At 51.3% G+C, this 19,580-nt stretch overlaps 4 protein-coding genes across 4 annotated transcripts; all 4 read right to left on the bottom strand.

The window, feature by feature from the left end:
- Positions 1-634: 634 nt before the first annotated feature.
- Positions 635-2,578, bottom strand: brlA (C2H2 type transcription factor BrlA). Its single transcript, XM_073696883.1, has 2 exons — positions 2,480-2,578; positions 635-2,083 (listed from the first exon to the last, which is right to left on the bottom strand). Exons 1-2 carry the CDS (start codon positions 2,490-2,492, stop codon positions 753-755), a joined length of 1,344 nt encoding a protein of 447 aa, XP_073546385.1. The 5' UTR covers positions 2,493-2,578; the 3' UTR covers positions 635-752.
- Positions 2,579-3,462: 884 nt separating this feature from the next.
- On the bottom strand, positions 3,463-3,786 carry BDV59DRAFT_182163 (uncharacterized protein). The gene has a single exon (XM_073690343.1). It carries the CDS (start codon positions 3,743-3,745, stop codon positions 3,536-3,538), a length of 210 nt encoding a protein of 69 aa, XP_073546384.1. The 5' UTR covers positions 3,746-3,786; the 3' UTR covers positions 3,463-3,535.
- Positions 3,787-12,743: 8,957 nt separating this feature from the next.
- On the bottom strand, positions 12,744-16,077 carry BDV59DRAFT_66617 (uncharacterized protein). Its single transcript, XM_073696882.1, has 3 exons — positions 15,411-16,077; positions 15,135-15,347; positions 12,744-15,080 (listed from the first exon to the last, which is right to left on the bottom strand). Exons 1-3 carry the CDS (start codon positions 15,775-15,777, stop codon positions 12,853-12,855), a joined length of 2,808 nt encoding a protein of 935 aa, XP_073546383.1. The 5' UTR covers positions 15,778-16,077; the 3' UTR covers positions 12,744-12,852.
- Positions 16,078-16,221: 144 nt separating this feature from the next.
- On the bottom strand, positions 16,222-17,857 carry BDV59DRAFT_182154 (uncharacterized protein). Its single transcript, XM_073690342.1, has 2 exons — positions 17,021-17,857; positions 16,222-16,963 (listed from the first exon to the last, which is right to left on the bottom strand). The coding sequence occupies exons 1-2, from the start codon at positions 17,696-17,698 to the stop codon at positions 16,367-16,369; spliced, it is 1,275 nt and encodes a 424-aa protein (XP_073546382.1). The 5' UTR covers positions 17,699-17,857; the 3' UTR covers positions 16,222-16,366.
- Between the last annotated feature and the right edge of the window lie 1,723 nt (positions 17,858-19,580).

Below are 19,580 nucleotides of genomic sequence, written 5' to 3'. Positions count from 1 at the left end.
ATCCTCATGTACGCTGTACACCAAGACCAGAAAAACTCAGCCTGCAACATACAGTCATTTGGTTCAGGTGACTCCCATACGTACATGTACCCAATTCTACAGTTAGTCCGTACACATACTCGACTCTACGACATGATGCTCCTTTCACTGGCATGCGACGCTTAGGCCTCGCCGACCCACCAGATATGTCAGAAACTGTGGACAGCCGCTAAGGTAACGCCGGGATTTACCACTGACAGAGAACGAAGTGGACGAGATTGCTTTTTCCGCGGTATTTTTAGAAAGCAAATGAAATGATGAAACCCGATCTCTAACTAACATTATCTCCTCTAGTTTCGGTCACTCAGCAGATCAATTAGATCAATAACAATTCAGTGCAGTCAAGCTAGCCATCGTACAGTAGTCTCTTCCCACTTTTATTCCCCCGACATCATGCAATATTATTTTTAGTGTAGAATCAAAAGGCCTCTCCAAGATCCGAGGAAAGGCAACAGGAGGTAGCGACGAGGAAATCATGGAAAATAGAGGAAAAAGAAATTATGCAACATGCAAGAGTAAACGGACCTGCGGATATAAGAAAAGGAAAAATATGTGTTACAGAAAAGAAAAAGAAAAACGCCGCGAAGCGCCGAGCAGGCCAACCTAAGTCCTGCACGTCTGTACCCATCTAAAGACAGAAGGAAATTTTGGCGGACCAATGCGCCAAGGGTATCATAATCCGATCCACCCAGGTATCCCGGATGATGGCTCCATTAGTCGTCCCAAGCATCGACGCTCAGCTCCCGCGTTTCTGGCATGGGATCTTCCAGCTTGGAACCGTAGATCGGTCGGCCATCGGGTGTGAGCTGACCACGGAAGTCTGGATCATAGTCCGGGCTGGTCTCATCCAGTGTTGCAACATAGCGATTGCGCCCACCCCGTTTGCTGTGGGTCTTGGTGTAGTGGGCGTTGAGGTTGTCGCTGCGGGAGAACGCCCGGTGGCAGCCGGGAACCCAGCAGACGTGAGGCTTCTCCTTCGAGTGGCTCTTCATGTGGCGCTTCAGGTGCTCCTGACGCTTGAAGCGACCTTTGCAGCCAGGCTCCTTGCACTTGAACTGCACCTGTTTAATGATCGACGGGAGGTTCTCCAGCGTTAGGTTCTGTCGGGAGGATTGCTTGCGAGCCATCTTGCGCGAGGCCGAGCGGTGCGGACGGTGCATGGCATCGCGATACACAGGGGACTGTTGATAGTCATCCAGGTAGTCGCCCGCACCACCGGAGAGGCGGCTCATCGGCGTGTCAGTGCCGGACGCGGTACCGAGGGAGCATGACCGTACAGGTGTGGTGGGAGTATGTGTCTTGAAAGTGTTCATAGAGGTGGGGAAGTCCGTGTATGAAGGAGGGGGGGTCACGGGGCCGACTTGCGACGGCGCAATGGTCTGGGGTGCGATAGAATCGGCGGGCGGCGCGATCCAGGGCATCATATGGCCCATTGGCATGGAAGGAGGCACTCGCTCAGGCTGGTGGAAGATGGATCGGGACAGGCAGGGATTCGTTCCAGATTCAGGCATGTAGGGTGTTGGGTGTTGACGGTAGCCACCACGGGCCATCGAGGGGTAGTGGTGCATGGCGGGAGGGTATGGAAGACCGTTGTTATTCTCGTAGCCTTTGGGGGCCTCAGGAGGAATCCAGAACTGCTCAACATTCTCATCGTAGCCGGGGAGAAAGTCAGTCATGGGCATCCTATCCTGCGACTCCATATGGCCGTATGAGAGGCCCATGCTTTCATTGGAGGGCATGCTGGCCAGGCGGAATGGGGCACGCATTGGGGTGGATCCAGAGGTACGGTCGAGTCCGTGGTTTGGATAAGCTCCTCCTTCTTGCCAGCCAGGAGAGGCCAAAGAGCCTTGGCTATAGAGACTTGTGGGCGTGGGCGTGGGCGAGTCCAGTGGAGAGAAGCTGGAGCTCATGGAGGGACACTCGTTGGAACCCAGAGAGGAACAGTCAACTTCAACGGACAGGGGGCCCTGAGGTCTCATATCTTCGATATCCTCGGTGGGACGGTCCTTCCGAGATGGGGATTGAAGAGTAGTACCTGTGGACACTAGACGTTTAGTGTCTGGGTGTGAAGATATGAGGGAATGGAACCGAGTGTGGCGTAAGAACCGACACTCTGGACGAGATGAATGAACGGAGGAAAGTATAAGGAATGGAGGTATGGTATGCGGTCCAAGAGAGGACGAGATTATAGTTGGATAGGGAATGTGAATAAATGAAAGTGGATATGAGGGAGTAGGAGTGTAATGAAAGAGGGAAGGTATGAGGGTAGGAAAGACAAGGAAGGACTAGTATGAATGAAGGACTGTGGAGGACATGAGAGAGAAAGAGAGTGTGTGAGAAAGAGAAAAGAAGGATGTGAGGGTGGGAATGGAGGAGCAGCCAGGTGAAATAAACAAATTGGCCGACCCATATAGCACGGGGACAGGACGATCATACTTACAGTGGGAGGCCATTAGGATTGCCCACAAGGAGAGGCAGGTCGAGACAAGAGAGGCTAGAGGGGAGAGGCGCGACGCGTGCCTGGGGGTCCAAGCAAGGCCAGGAATGTAGACTATGGAGTTCCTCGAGTAACCAAAGAAAGGCTGGGAAGGTGGCCGGGTACTGGAGCAGCAGCGGTCCCGTTCCCTAGGAGGCGCGAATGTCTCTGGATAAAAGCAGTGGCCGAGGCGTCACAGGTGGCGGAGGAGGGGTCCTGGGACGCGATCGAGTTGGTCCTGTGTTCGCAAGATGGAGACCGGAGTGGAAATCGGTCTCACTTGTAGCTTCGAGGGATGAAGTTATAGGGCCAACGGAGGACGAGGAGGAGAGTAGACTCAGCAAGGGGACCGATAATGGATCTCCCGTGCAGTGAGGACGCAATGTCTTAGGAAGCTGATTCGAAGACGGACGGTTGGAGGGAGTCAGGGTAATTAATTGGATTTTATTGAGGGTCGATTGTTTCGTCCTTGTCTCTGGCGCGGGGTGGAGGAGAAGAAAAACCGGGATGAGACGACGAGCAGAGGAAAAAGCAGGACAAGAGCAGAGGTTGAGAGATGTATTATAGGTTTTCCTGTTTGGGCTGAGGCAATGAGATGCAACGTGAGAATCTGCCGAATTTAAAAATGATTTTAGAGGTAAAAAAAAAAAAAAAAGGAAAAAGAAAAAGAAAAAGAAATAAAAAGAAATAAAAATAATAAAAAGAAACAAAAGGAAATTCCAACTGGGAAAAAAAAATGAAAATAAATAAAATTAGATACCAAAAAAGACCATGATAGAAACTTCCTAGAAAGAATGAATGAGCTTGTTTCTTCAATTCCCCCTCACTTGGTCGATTTTCGGAATTAACCCATTATCAGGGATTATTTCCTCCCGGTGTCTACGATCTTGGGGATCATTTATCAAGATCCTGGTCCTACCGATTTACCTCCTAGTCGAGTAAGCCCGGTAAATTTTAACTAAACATTAGTCCTCCCATCGTCCTCCGTACATCGAGTGGATCGCCCCAACCTTCCTCCGTTCATACCTGTCTACCAGGTACGGAAGAACCAGAATCTTCATTGCCTCTCGAGGCCCACCTCCCCTCTTCATTCATGGGCCAATTTGAAATTCCAACCAAAGCACAGGGGGAGGGGGAGGCAAGATTACCTAAAATCCCATTCATCAGCAGAAGTCCCGCGTATGTGAACTTAGGAGGGTACACTGAATAGGAAACCAAAAGAAAATCCATACTCTGAAATTACTTTGAGACCCGAGGATGGGAAAACAAAAATCAAATCATGGAATGCTCCAACGTCAGAGTTCCATCCTTCCACACGCGCCCCCCCCCCAAAAAGGTCAATTACGTCTAGGGCTTACAGGTACCTGGAACTAACCCGTTCTAGGGGTAAACAGTTGCATTGGGGGCCTGCCCTCCAACCTGCGAGAGGAAAGGAAAAGATCAGCAGTCACTGGAGTGGGGAGATCATCACTCGTCATCCAGATTCTCGGGATCTTCGCCCCGGCATCTTCGCGTTCCCGGACTGGTTGGGGTTGAAGGCGCCTATCGAAGGTAAAACAGCCTCCGTCCATTATCCGTCTGATTCGAGTTATCGCCACTGTCGACCAGGAACATAATTAGGCGGTTAGATAACAAGACAACAATCATCCGTGTGTCTGGCCAGGAACCCTGGACGCTAGAGGATCGGCATTGTCGCTGGATCTCCGTCGGTGGGGATCCAAGCGTTGTGCTGTCGATATTGAATCATTCAGCCAGTAATTATTCCCATTAAAGCCGTTTTACGAAAAAAAAAAAAAAAAAAAAAAAAGGACAAGGCAAAAAAAGTTATCCATTAATGCGAGTAATTAACCTGGTTATAATTAGATTTCCCATGAGAATCATAGAAAACCCGCCAAGACGAAGCAAACTAAGCTCTCACACATTGAAGTATGATCCAGGTCGATCATTCTATGCGTACGGAATTGCCGTTTCCTGGCTGGTCGAAATCACCTCGTCGCAAATTATGCCAGACATCTACCCTCTTATCCCGTCAATGATCTTCAGGCTCCAATTCGCATTGGCCAAGGTTTATCTCCCAGGTATCAATTGGCCCCGAGATAACGAAACGCCACCCATCGTCAAGGGACGTCTGGGAGCCCCAGGCGCCACCCTCTGGACCCCAGTCAACGCCTTGGATGGTTGTATTATTTTTGCTTTTTCTGAATTCTTCTTCGTTTCTCCCTAACCCGAATCTGACAAAGCCACGAGATGTAATTTTCACACTATTCGACAGGAAGGGATTTTATCGTTAACGGCTGGGGATCGGTCCCACCACCAGAAATCCCGCATGGCTCAAGGGATTCGGAGAGTTCCGTTAATAATAAGATAATAGTAATCGTCCCAGGTCGAAACAATGGGACCGTCATCTGACGACGTCGATTGCATGGCCTGTTCACCGACCGACTACTATGCTCATACCAGACCCTCTGGTTCCTCTCGGGAACGAGCCGGGGAGGACAATCCCACATGTTAACCATGGTTCATGTCCAGCATAAGTAGATAGGTGCCATTCCATTCGTATTGGTCTGTGGTTAGAGAGAAAGCGAGGGGAAAGGGTGTTTGGTTCCTGGTGTGTGCGGACCCGATTGGCCATCGCCAGTTATGTATGTATGTACGTACCTGGTTTCTGGTCAGGCATCATCTTATGGATGCAAGCAAGTGCCTTCATGATCGACATCCTGGAATGAATCTCTCCCATCCCCACCGGCAGATCAACCGTCAAATCATCGCCCAGAGTAAAATAAGATGAAGGGACCTTTGCCATTATGGTCGACACCATGGGATTCCAGCTCACTCCGTTCAGGGTCTGGCGATCCGTTATGCGGCGCATGCAGCGTACGCTACAATTGCCTCAAATCTGGAAACGCACGAAAATCATCCGGGATGAAGGCTGACAAAAATACGCGGGGCTATCCACCTCTGTTCGTACGACTATGCTCCAGACGGTAATTAGACCATCGCTCCGGGTCTAAATTCCGGTCGAGCAAAAGAACGGCGACCGGAACGACAAACACCACCGGGGAGACACTTGGACCGCTGGAACAGTCGAGAGGTCCCGTCGACGATCGGCTTCCAAGACACTGAACAGGCTAGTCCGGTATATCGGCCGAAGACTAAGCCCACGATACTCCACCATGGCGGATCGCGGATCACGACGCACATCATCCCATCCCGCCCAAAGACAGCCGGTCTCTCACCATCGGGGATCCTGCTGGCTTCCTGCATCAGCAGCCACTTAGGTCCTCTGCTCCAGGAACGCTCTGCCGCGGTCGGGCCTATAGGATTTACCTCTCCTGGAATGTGGAGAAGCCCCAGAAGAAGCCTCGGCCAGAGTGTCACAGGCGTCGTCAATCCCATTCGGCTTGTCCCCAAACCCGCCACCTAGTCGTTACCGTAATCATCACCGGTCTAGATTGTCTGTCTCTCCACGTATGTGTCCAGAATATGTACATCCGTACTCTTGGTCCATTCGCAACGGTCGCTCCGTCGTAAGAGATTTGTGTTTTAGCCGCGTCCCGTGGCCCCAACCATTACCGACCAAGATCTGAGGCTGTTCTGACCTGTCACGCCCAATCCCACCGATCGTATAGGAGGGAAAAAGCTTCCAATAGACGGCAAATCAGGGCACTGAAGCAGCCATAAGTACTTTTAGCCCAGAATAGCAAACCCCCGGCCAAACCTACCATGGAAGCCGGAGAAAGGTCTTACGAAGATGATGAACATTCCGTCGAGAGGATACGGTTTAGAGGTGCTGCAGCCACCTTCGCATGACAATGCTACCATCCTACCTCGTTATTATGAGTGCATTAAGCGCGCCGATGTTTCTTGTCGATGGGCCACGATGCAACAGTAGATACCAGGCTTCTCGTGCACGATCTACGAATGAAACACGTCGTGCTCTGGTACTTGGCTTACGGTCGCATCTCATGAGCAATGTGACCTGAAAACCTGATCGTAACTGCAATCTCTCATTCACAGGCTGTCCTCGAAGAAGATCCTTAACTCTCGGATGCCTCGAATATGCATGGAAGTCCGAGAACGTCTTAGCGCGAGTTGCACCACGTCTGGGAACCTTTGCGGTGAATAGATCCCATCTCTACAGTCTTGGCAGAGGGGTAGAGCTTTGGGTTTTTCTGCTCTTCGCTTTGACAATGGACGAGCGAACCCTCGGGTGCTCCTTAAGCCCTGTGAGGAAAAAGGCCAGAGGCCCATGGTCGATTAGCCCTGTCAGCGTGGATTAGTCTAATTGATGTCTTACCAATAGCGAGCTAGGCGATGGGTCTTACGGGTTTTGTTCGGTGCAACACACCATGTACTAAGGGACGGCGTGTATTCGGGGATTTTGACAGCTCGCCTTTAGCCGGCCTTCACAGATCGGTGTCTCCATTGGCGTCCCCACAACCGTCGATACGATGTCTCGGTACCCGCAAGCTACCGACCTAACCGATAGTGTATCGTCGGTACCATGGGCGGCCGGCGGGCGAGCGCATGGGCCTTGAGTATCGTGACCTGGAACCAGTTATATCGCGGTTTTCGGGCTTATAGTATGGACATATCTACTCCTCTCTCAGCGACGGGTAGATCTAGAACAGTGTCTCCGCAAAAGACCGAGTTCAATGATGTATCTACGGAGTTCAACGGTTTGAAACGGGGCTTGGATGAGATACTCTCTGCCTAAAAAGGGTATTGCCTACCTCTTTGGGTCAGTAACGACTACGCCACAGATCCAAAATGGAAACAGGGGTCGTCACCGCCACAAAGTGATACATCAACCCCCGCGCGGATCCCAGAACTGCTCTTCGTATGCACATCATTGACGCCTGCGGCAGGCCTAATTCTCTCCTTTTGCCATTCTCTTTCTAGTCTGACTGTCGGTGGCTCTTGTATCATGCCTTCTGCCTATTCCTCAGTAACCTTCCTGGTCGATTCCACTGCTGACGCCCCATTCTCCCCACACCAAAAGCCAATCTTCCAATCTTGCCTCTTGAGATTAATTAATATGGAAATAGTACCCGCGGATCTCTCAGCCTCATGGCTCTCGGTGTCTACCGTCTTACGTCGTGCTCAGAACTTATAGCCCCAAAGTGTGCGAGTCAGGCCATTGTACGACTCGACTCAGCTTGACTTCGACGCAGCCAATTCCAAATCAATCTAACTCAAGCCAGAATTACTGTCTGTCCTAGAACTGACTCCGTTCCTGAATCGCCAAAATACTCAGTACGCCGTTCGAACACTTTGACCAAACCCCGGATCGTCCCCTGAACTTAGTCCGAGCCCTCGTTATTCCATTATTACCGGGAATTGAATCCCACTTCGATCGCCCATAAGTGGGGCTATGATAGGGCATTCCTTTTTCCAAGTTGACATCCCCAGGTCTCGCATGGACCGTCCTTTGGCGCTTGGGTTTAAGCCAGGCTAATATTATGCTCGTCATAAACTCAGCTTCTTTGTAGAGCGCATGGCCAAATCTTGCTGGGATATAACGATCACCAGCCTGTAGTTTCTAGAAGATCGTATCAACCAATAGCTGCGCCTTCCTCTTGTGTCTGCTCGGGGTATCTGGAATCCTGTCGACGATGCCCAATGGCGCTGGTCTAGACACTGTAAGGAGAGTCAACCAGACATCTGAAGTAGTCCGGGTTCCTGAGGTTCCTGCAGCCACCATCTCCACTGATAATTCTGCCAAGATCCTACGTGAACTGATTGGAATAACCTGGCTCAAACCAATATATTGAATCCAGTAACAGAAGAGCCCGCCTCGTCCACGCTTCCTCTTAGGGCCGCACCGGGATTTCTTCAGCCCCCACACGGACAGCTCCCTTAATAGCTATCGGCTTTCTAGCCTGTGTATTGGTCTTGTCGATGCGATCGGGATCTAGGTGCCTCCATATTCATCAACGTGTGCACCAGACTGTATGACAGCGCGACCATGCGGTCGTCTCTCCTTGGCTTTGACAACCACAGCAAGGGACATACTACGCTGGCCTCCAGCGTATGAGCATCGCTCAAGCCCCTTTGTCCACCAGGAAGCTATTGCGGTACCTGCAGTTATGTCTACAAATAGCTCGACATATATTTACCTCATACTAGATAAATTAACACCACATGGCAATGACTGGGGAAGCATAATCAGGCACAAAACTTTCTTCTCGCCCGCGACGATGATCAGCAACGCCCAAAAGGCGATATGTCCAAGCACTCACATGGTGATCCGATCGAAATATGTCGCGTGGCCATCATATAGTCGCAAAGCTACCCGATCTCTCATCGGTAGGACACCGAGCTCATTTTCCATTTTGGGTTGTAAAATCTTCTCTGCCATCTCCTGAACAGGTTTCTTCATTCGCCTCCTAACCTTGATTGCGATCTTCAGTCTTCGGGAATCCTTTCCATGGCAGGAGATCAATAAAACTGTTTGTTTTGTCTAGGCTAAACTTCATTTCCCCGGAGTGCAGGTCACTATTAGCCTTGGGCAAGGTGTTAGTCCAGTGCAGTCAGCGACTGCCCACTCGCTAACTAAGCTGAGTATGACGATACGCGCAGACGCCAAGAAGACCAAAAGGACAGTTGTTAAGATGAAACCTCGCCACTGTCACTGCAGGTACGTATGCTGAACCGGGAGAATCTCGGAATGTTTCAAGACGCTGCGAGTTTGGCATAAAAGTCGCCGGATTCGAGCATTGTGATCTTTGGCTCTCTAGCCACTGCGCTCAGTGTGTTGCAGATCGTATTCAAGTCTCTACTTCATCCACTTCATCACGCTGAGCATTCATGCTTTAGAGCAGATACAGCCCACTGCGCCATTGCAATACAGGGTCCTCCCTGTCTCGCCCACAGTGAACCCTCCCGTGCTTCGCTCTATGCTTGTTTCATCACCGTCTATGCAGGGCAGAGCCTAGAGTGAGTGATCACTCGCATCTTCCTTGCTCGAGGACGCATGATGGGGGCGGCAACAACGAATACGGGCGCCGTGATTCAAGCACACTGGCTGCCCCTTGCATCTTGTTTCTTGCTCCTCACCAATGGCAAATACCTGATAATGCTTCGCCCCGCCACCATAGAATAATAAATCAATAACGCCAATTTGAGTTGCATTGCATTGCAGTGAAGTCGCATCTTCTCACCTTCGTCAACCTATCCGGGCGAAGCAGTTTAGGCCTCAACCATAGTCGCCGTCGATCCTCTCAGCCTTCCTTCCCACCCACACTCATGCTCGTGCTCGCCCACCGCATATCCTTCCTCTCTGGTCTGTGGGTGTGGATTCATGGAGATTATTTTTCTTCGAAAGGGTTCGCAGGCTCCTTGCGCAATGCGTCGCATTGGCACTACGTCATTTATTGACCGTCTACTATCGCCCTATCGAACCTGCAGACTGACTTCCTATGCATACCCCAATATGCTGGCCGCGGCCTTCCATAGTGGACAAATACCTATGGCAGCGTCGCAGACATTGTCCAATCTATTTGCAAATAATCCATGCCCAGTATGTATCTTCCTCACTTCCCAGCATACTCTCCGAGCAGACCATCGCCGGAATGTCCACCAGCACACCTCGAACCATTCCCATTGAGCCGTACATCCAAAGTTGGGAACGGCAATGGAACAGCCTGAAACCCGAGCAGAACACACGGACCCTCCAAATCTCGACCCGAGTAGAGTTCCATAGTTGAAGCCATTGGAATGTACATCTCATACACGGGCTTCCCGGGACCCGAACGAACCACAGCCCGCCTCCGCCTGTTGCACACGCATGCCTTCGAGATTAGCCTCATTTTACGCCATCCCCTCTACCTGACCGGTTCTTCCCAGACAGTCTCCACACCCGCTCCATGCATGTAACCGTGTAACTGCCCTGACTCGAACTCAGTCCGACCCAGCCAGCCAGAAACATCAGATCCCCCACCGTGGCTGATTTGGCTCTCCGACAAACCTACCCGTCCAATATAGTTCGATTATGTTGCACGCAAGTGCATCCAGTGGGGATCATGTAGATCAGGGTCTGATCGTGATCGGCTGGTCTGGGTCTCTTCCTCCGGCTGTGGGTTTCTGGTTGGGGAAGCTGGTACATGCGTACGCTACTGAAAACCCTCCGAGGTGACATACTTCAATGGTGGTTTGGTGGCCTGGAACTGTTTCTGGTTGGGGATGATGATCTGTGGGAGAGGTACGTATGCTGGATGGTCCGATGACCGTCGTCATGATGCGGTGGTGGCGACGACGTCGTACTGGATGAGTTGTCCCTGCTTGGTACTTTGCTATTTGTCATGGATTGTTGGTTTTGGAGAGTTTCCCTCTGGAGTGCGGATCAATTGTTAAGATTGCAGGGTCTCGACGGTTCTCTCTCTATTCCAATGTATTCTTGCTGGGTTGAAGCTGCGTGGTCTATACGTGGTGGGTAATCTGTTCGGTGCTACGGAGTATCTATGTGGCTTGGTTGATATTGTTGGATTCGTTTAGGCTTGTAGCTGGGTGTAGACCTCTGGTTTGGTTTCTCCTTCCTATCTCTTACTAGACTTCCAGCCTATGTGCGCGTACTTTGGGTCCGGCTCTTGGTATCGAGTACATATCCATGGTCAAGCCCTCCCATTGATTCCGTACATTATGTGAACTATGGCATTCTCACCCTGTCAGATAATCTCTGTCGGATAATGGGCTGTAAGGACAGGTTATTGGCATGTCTTCTCATTAGACCAAGTCCCCGACGGTTTTCTCTGTCAAATGCTCGGGTGATAAATCTATCTAGTAGATGATCGATGCAAAACATGACACACTCCTCCGATATCTAGTTGAATCTTCTCCCAAGGGAACAATGGCATTTATTTCTTTATATTGGACTGTATTGGTTGTATAAGTCTCCAAATCACTGGATTCTTTGTTCCGGTCAAGGATGGAATAACGGCCGCGGTGTGCGTCGACCTCGTGAAGAGGCTAAGTCTCGGTTTATAAACAGGCCGGTCATCAATTCATTCTGATGTATTGTTGTGCTTGGGCTATTGTTGTCTTTCTAGTATCCAAGCCCCTGTGCGTCAAGTTATCTGGATCCCTATCGTCTAGATGCTGTGTACGCCGAGTTTGATATATACTTCTTGGGATGGAAAGCCGATGTGGACGAATGAGCATAGGAACCCTGAAGCATTCAATTCCTGTAGTCTGTACGTGCTGGCCCATATTATCCATCTACCTTCAATATATTCCCTAACCTGTGTTAACAACTGCAGGTTAAAGTCGTCGGAATTTTCGAGGATGCGCTTGCTCTCGCTGTGGAGCATCTAACTTGCACTACAAACCGACACCCTCCTTTTTATATGTACTTTTCCACACAACATCTTCCGGTAAGCGTTGAAAGCGAGCCATCTCCCTATAATATATAGCATTGCGTACCCCTGTTGACCAAACCATATTCCCTTATGTTGACCGTGTCTAATGAAGGCCCAGGATTCTCAATGAACTAATATCGGATGAATACTGAACCAACTGGTCGAGCGTATACACCTCGCGGAACCACGGAATACAATGAAGGCGCATTCCTGCAAACGAGATGGGACCTCATGTCGTTCGGTTGGTAAAACCCAACCCTATAGCGAGGGGTTAACCAGACAAATATACTATGACCATAGCTTGACAGTCGTAGACACTGTACTGGTCATTGTGCGTCTCCCTCCGTCTTGTGTTGTTTGAGTGGTTTCCATGGTCGTTTATGACGCCGGGTTAGCTCACTAAACTGCTTCTGAGTATCATGAAAAAGCGAGCTGGTTCTCCCATATCAACTGCTAGAGCACAAAATGTGTCATACATGACCTTATTGATTGTACAAGTCCATACGGCTGAAACCGACCCATTTCTGCACGAAGCAGCACTACACTACAAGGATGCACCTCAGCTAATAATTGCAATGAACATTCATCACCTATTGAACAGAGCCAAACCAGAGAAATGCCAAAAGGGACACCTGTACAAAATGGTATCAAATCTGCACCTTGCTCCCTCCCCCGATATCGAACCGTTTCCCAAGTGTTACAATCGCCAGAACATCAAAGAATTAGCAATAAAGCAAAGTCTTGAGTCCAAGCATGAAGAATAAACAACGCCAGCCCTGCTGTATCACAAATTCCAGGTCCCTATACAGTATCCAAAAAAGATATAAATAGAAGAATGATCCAATCGACCGACGGGAGCAGACCACTGTCGTGGCCGCATGGCAAAAAAAAAAAAAAGAATCAAAGTGTAGAAGTAAAAAACCCGATGCAAGAAGTAAACAAAAGCATCTTCGATGGCAAAAAGTCACCTAGCCTAAATGGTTATTTACCCATTCCGTTCTGCATCATGTTCTGCTGCTGTTGCTGATGCATCACTTGCGCTTGTACAACTGCAGCTCGTTGCTGTGCGGCTTCGCGTTCTCGTCGAATAACTTCTTGGACCCAAGACTTAGCGTTCCGCTCAAGCCCGCCCTGATACTGCTGCAATAGGTGCGGTGGGTACTGTCCAGGAGGCCCATACTGGGGCATCAGTTTGCTCGACATTTCTTGTCTCAATCTCAACAAACGCTGCTGGTACAACTGGTTGTAACGCTGCGCCACAGCACCTTGTGCCATATTGGCTCCCTGGAGATTCTGGGGCGGATGTCCGCCATTGGCTTGGACAGCTGCCATCATCATCTGCTGTTGGGGATTCATTTGGGGGCTGTTCTGATGCACTTGAGCCTGTTGGCCCTGCATCTGCTGGCCTTGGGACTGTTGTTGTTGTTGTTGCTGCTGATGTTGTTGGGCCATTTGCAGCTGCGCCAGTTGTGCCCGCATCAACTGGCTTTGGTATGCCGAAGCATTGGGCATCTTTTGCTGCGGCTGGTTCTGTTGCTGGGCTTGCATCATGTGCTGTGGGTGCGATTGGAGATTTTGCTGAGCATGGGCATTCGCCTGCAAGTGAGCGAACTGTTGTGGAGTAAGCTGGCCATGACCGAGGTGTCCCTGTTGTGCTAGCAATTGTTGTCTCTGCTGCATCAGCATTTGTTGCTGCTGGGGGGTGAGATTCATTCCACCAGCCATTTGTGGTGTTCCCATCATTGCCTGGTTCATTACTGGCGTGGGAGCCATCGTTGAACGACTTGGACTGGCGTGGCTCATACGCTGCGTGGGGGTAACATTGCGCATAATCGGGGTGGCGTGAGACATGGCAGGGGTACCCTGGGTCATTTGCGGCGTTCCGTGACGACTCTGGCCCTGTTGGCTTCTCGAGGGCGCCATCGGATGGCTCATGACATGAGGTTGAGCGTGTTGCAGCGCTGATGGTGGTCTTGGAGGACTTCCAGCACCCTGCATAGAAGATGTCATGCTCATGGGCACGCCAGCTTGAGTCCCCATGGCGCTTCCAACCAGCGGAGACGAGGTATTGTGCGGCGTCTGGTTGCGGACCACGGGCGATGATTGTGGGCCCTGGCTGACACCGTTCGCCTGAGCCATGACATGCCGATTTTGTTGCTGGGCCGCGAGCTGGGCCTGTGCTTGTTGTGCGGCAAGATGTTGCCTTCGGGCTTCGTCCTTGGCATGCTCTTCGGCCTGTCGCTGCTCCAGAGCCCGACGTCTTTCTCTCTCCTGCTCCTGCTGCTGCCGCTTGGCCAACTCCTGTTTGAGTTTGATCTCATGCTCTCGTTTGGCCTTCTCCTCATGTTGCATCCGAATGCTTTCGAGGGTCTTGAATCTCGAGAAACGTGGCTCGAATGGAGCACCTCCACCGGTGTCATCCACTGCGCCAGACTTCGGTCCTCCAGCCCCTCCTGGACCATTCGGCTCGAGTCTTTCGTCCATGATGAGCATGAAGCGTTCCTCCTCGGCAGCCAACGCTTCATCGGCAGCTAGCTCGGCCACTGTACGCTTGCGTCTCTTCGGCGACGGCGGAGCATCCATATGGAGGGGGCTCTCCATGTGTCTGAGAAGGTCCTGCGCAGCATCGAAGTTGTCGACCGGATCCAGGAAAAGAGGTGGCGCAAGAGCTCGCGTCAGCTTCGATTCACATTCAATCAGATCTTGTGGTTCAACCATCATCTTCTGTTTTTTTGCAACGTGCCCTCGTTCAGGCTGAGCGGTAGATCCCCCGGGAGACGGAGGAGCCATGGAGGTACCCTGGGCACTAGACGTGGAGTTGGGTGACGCTCTCGCAGGGGTAGTGGCAAGTAACGTAAGTTCCGCTTGCAGTGAACGCGGAGTAGGGTGAAGGACAGTCGTGAACACACGAGGCTTTGGAGGGGCCTCCTTGGGCTGGGAAGAGCCAGATTCGCCAAGATTCTGAGAGCCAGCTGAGTCCGCACCATTGACCTGGGCTTCCTCCTGGTTTCCTGGAGACGTATTCGCGTCATCCTTCTCGGAGGTCAACTGGTTCTGTTTCGGGTAGGGAACGTAGGCAGATGGCGTTATGTGTTCGTTGTAGTTGTGGATGGAGAAGGGGGTATTGTTTTCATTCGACGAATGCGCTGTCGTCTTTCGCGCCTGCGCTGAGACAGACTTGTGATCGACCACTCGTACGATGAGACAACCTAATCTCGTCTATGAGTTACGACGTCAATAGGTAGAGGTTGTTAAGGACAGACCTTCGTAGAACCGAACGTTGGTCCGCAGGAGCTCTTCCATCATATCGTGAGGCACGGTGCCAGCACGGATATGTTCGATGATAACTTTCATGTCGGAGTTATACGGAAAACTTCCATCCTGCTGTTCGAACCGGAAATGTGTCGGATGAAGGTGGAGGACGAGAGAAGGGCGGCATTTGGAGAACTTCTTCAGGATATAATTTGTCGTTTTCACTGTTGAGCCGCGCGAGTCAGTAAACAGGGATGAATCCACACGACGACGGGATAGGAGCCCACCGTAAGGTTCGGCGCATTGTCTGCTGGAGCGGTGGTCGATATCCATCGACGCGGACCGCGAGTGCAGCTTCTGTAACCGTGCAGCAGGGTCCCCTGGCTTCGGCGCATCCCTCCTGCGATTCAGGGGACCCTTCGCATCGGCCGTGCCATTGACACCATTTGGGACGGAACCAGTCGTCGAACTAGAAGAAGCGGCCTGGCTGGCCCCAGGGAGACGTTTTGATGCTGACTGTGGGGAGGAAGATGACTGCTGGGCCTTGACTCCATTGACCCCCGTCTGGACAAAAGGCGGGGGCGGCCGCTTCATCTTCGGAGGATGGGAGGTGGGTTGGGAAATGGCGGTTGCCATGTTGTCGACACCGGGCATGCGACGCGACTAGACCCAACGGGTTGCAGAGGCGACTTTTCGGGATGCGAATCCGATGGTGACGATGGGAAATCGTGCTCCGAAAGGTGAGGATGATATAACCGAAGCGCGAGACATGTGGGGAGCGGAGGACGGGGCCGGTCGCCAACAAGCAAGCCGGAGTTGATACGGAAAATGGCCGGTAGCTCGGGGCGGCTAGAGAGACGAGAGACCGGAGTCCATCGAAGGGAGATCCGCGAGGATGGCAGGGCAGAGGGTCGCGGAAGGGTATATCGGTCGACGGCGGTGGCTCTGCAGAGGGAGTTTGGTGATGCCAAGCCGCGGGCGACGTGAAGGCGGCCGAGTCAGGTGACTCCCGCATGCGGTTAGCGCTGTCTTTGCTGCCTTGTTGCCTGGTTGCCTGCATGTCGAGGCATCTCTGGGATATTTAAGGGTGTGCCTATGTTCACCGATGGGAATAACACTGAATTCATTATATCAAGGGGAATCAATCATCAATCGCAAGCCCAAAAGAAACATCCCAGCAGAAACACATATAAACACTTGGAACAACACCATATACACAGAACCCTCCCAGCGGTTGTTCGTCCTAGTCATGGCCAGAAACCCGGCGTCGCCAGTCGTCACCCATGCGGAGTTCGTCGACTACATCGATCCGCTTCCCAATTCCGGTCGTTCCCTCTCTCTGCCACCATTTCTCGCCCGAGTCCGCAAGGGCCGACTCGTCCTCGCTATCGATCAACCCTCCACGGTCACCAACCACGACCACAACCTGTCGCACCCAGCGGGAGATATGATGCACCGCATCACCCTCCTTTCCGGTCAGGGACTCCTGAACATAGACAATCTCCGGTGAGATATGGCGCACGAGATGAACAAATCCCGAGGCCGTGTTGAAGGGCATGATCGTGTTCTTCTTGTCGACGATGGCTTGCGCCTGAGTATACAAAGTCTTAAAGAGGGGAGTAACGCCTTCAGGTTCGCTTGCATGCCTGGGAGAATCCGGCGCATCCACATCGCTCGCAGCTTCTTCGGGGGCGATGTTGGAATAGGACGAGGTGACAGACAGCGTAGGGTGGGAGCCATTGCCCTGGTTGGGAGCGTGCTTCAAGTCCGGCGCGTAGATCATGACGAAGATTTTACACGTGTCAGGGTCGATGTGCTCAGGGAGGTGGGACAGGATGGACTGTAGGTCCTTGTGGTTAGCAGGAGGACTCAAGAAACGTTATTCGTATCAGCCTACCACATGATCCGAAGTAACCTCATCGGGGTCGATATGCAGCGATTCCGATGACACAACAATTGCGACGGTTTTCTTTTTCCTGTCGACAGAGGGCCCGTCGGCGACACTGCGACCAGGGAGCGCTCCGCTCATAGTCGGGACACCGGGGTCCGGCAGATCCCTGCGGTTGACCCTGGATTCCACTTCTTCAGACCATCTAGAATGATCCTCAAAGTCGCCACGTTCCTCCCTAATGGACGTCAAAGCACCGCCGACAAAGGCTCCAGCCGCGGCCACCCCAGCCGCCACTCGCTTGCTAGCTCCGTCAAAGATCTGTTGGGGACTGGGTGTGCGTCGCAAGGCGCCCTGCATCCTGGCCACCATGCCAGGGTCATCTTGAAGGTCGCCGTGGAGGTCGGTCGCCGTCGATCTAGCGAAATCTCCTTCATACGCGCCACCCTCAGCGCCAGGGGCAGGCGCGGGGAACTCGTCGCCATCGCCAGGGTAGTCTCGTTCATCATCATCGTCTTCGCTGCGTTCGCTCCAGATCCAGGCAGCTACTCCAACCGCTGCGACGCCCACAGTTAGAGCCAATGGTACGTAGTATCCCAGGAATGTCCGTCTCCCGGTCGAGCTGAAGCCCGATCCAGCAGCTCCGACCCGCCGACGACGAGCATCCTGGGAGTATGGAAAAGACATTGCGGTCGCTGGTGTCGATCAGAAGTGGCGCATAGAAACAAATGAATCGCACTATATGGCATTCACATTTCACGCCCAGTCGGAGGAAGGGTTGACTCGAGAGTCGGAGAGTTGGCAAAGGAAGAAGGCTGGAAAGGAGCAGCTCGCGGCGGGCTGGGGGGAACCGCGGAGAGAGCCGAGAAACATGTGGCTGGTGATGCTCTGTTTACCGCGGTCGAAGGGCTGGTACGGTAAAAGGCAGGTATTGCCGGCGGTATTTATGGCACGTGATACATGTAAACACAGCACCTGAGCAACCTGTATGCCTGGGTAGTCTTGGACAGAGAAATTAATGTTGTAAAGTGAACAGACTATATTCCCTATATTTCAATTATATATTTAGTATGAGAGGCTTTCAATCAAATCCTACGATCCTGCAATGCAATGCTCTTTCTCCCGCGGACCGTAATGCAAGTTCCCCGCATAACCACCCTCCATAATGGATGTCTGCACTGCAGGTAGTACCTAGTCTTGACATCGACATACGGACCTTAATTGTGTCGCGGCTTGGGTGTTGTACTTTGAACAGCAGCTTAATGCTTCTCGATCTTTGATGATACATGTTTTGTGGCAAAACCTGCGTGATGAAGGTGGTCAGTTAGCTTCAAGTTGGCACTCAATGCTTCCAAGGTTGTCTCGCAAGGTCTTTACAGTGACAGCATCACAATTATTCTGAATGGTAAATATTCACTCAATACACGTCTTCTGGAGTATGACTCTCACTTGGAAATAGTCCTTCCAGAGCACAAGAAGGAGCTACGAATCTGGTGCGTGACTTCGCAAAATCCACGAAGCGGCTGTTCCGTTGTGATGTGAAATCAATCAAATATGATGGTTTTCAAGGAAGCCCGGAGAGAGTAGATTAGTCGGGTTTCAATGGGCCTCGAACGTTTGACAAGAAGGGGATAAGCAAAAGACGGCGACAATCCATCTGGGAGGAGAAGATGGGTTTGCAACTTATCGAATCTCTGGTGGATATTAGTTGTGCTACAATACTTTCAATTCTTCCATCACTGCACTTTGAAAAATTATCGAGTCCGGTAGATTGGAGCCTGTAATTGCGAACATTCACAAAGACGATAGCATTAGTGAACAGCCCCAAAGCTCCTTTAGTTCCCTCGAATTTTTCTATGGGCTCAAACATTCCCAATGGATAGCTTATAATGTCACTATCGTCTGGTTTTCCTGGTTGCTCTCCAATGGTTTGGATAGATCGATGCAGATTTGATGTCCCGGATTCGCGATATATACTTCAACTGCAGGACCTGCTACTTGGGCATTGATCTGATTGCAACTTGGCTCACTACTCAAGAACTTACCTACATTTTGGCTCCGTGGGTTTAGGATTACAACGGACTACTCTATCTCCAACTATCAACGAGGTCTAACACAAAACCGTGGTCTTATATAGAACGATCGAGCATCCTACGAACGCCAACCTGTCAATATTGTCTCCTTCCCCACATCAAACCGTACCCCCGTAGCCAAGTGAGTTATCTTTGTGGCCAGAAGGGTCTGGGGCACATTTCGTGCTGCACTTTTTATAAGACATTCGGTTTAAATATTATGTTGACAAAAGATCCAGGACGGGGCATTTCCCGTTCATGGTTGGTCCCCGACAAGTTGATACCAGGCAGACTTAATCCAAAATTCCTGGAAAGAGCTGGCGGACTCCTATTCTCAATTGGACGTTCAATGCGTTCTATCGCCCTTTGCATATATTCCCTTTTACATGGAGTCGTGGGATTCCATGGCTTCACCTGAAATTGCATACATCCGATGGTAAATCTAAATGCTCACGAGCAAAGATTGACAGACTGCAACCCTTAAAGAATATGCACCT

Source organism: Aspergillus ambiguus, assembly GCF_047715705.1.
Source record: "Aspergillus ambiguus strain CBS 117.58 unplaced genomic scaffold BDV59scaffold_24, whole genome shotgun sequence".
In the NCBI taxonomy this organism is placed as follows: Eukaryota; Fungi; Ascomycota; class Eurotiomycetes; order Eurotiales; family Aspergillaceae; genus Aspergillus; species Aspergillus ambiguus.
Note: the sequence above shows the minus strand (reverse complement) of the source record. Positions and strands in the feature narration are given on the sequence as shown.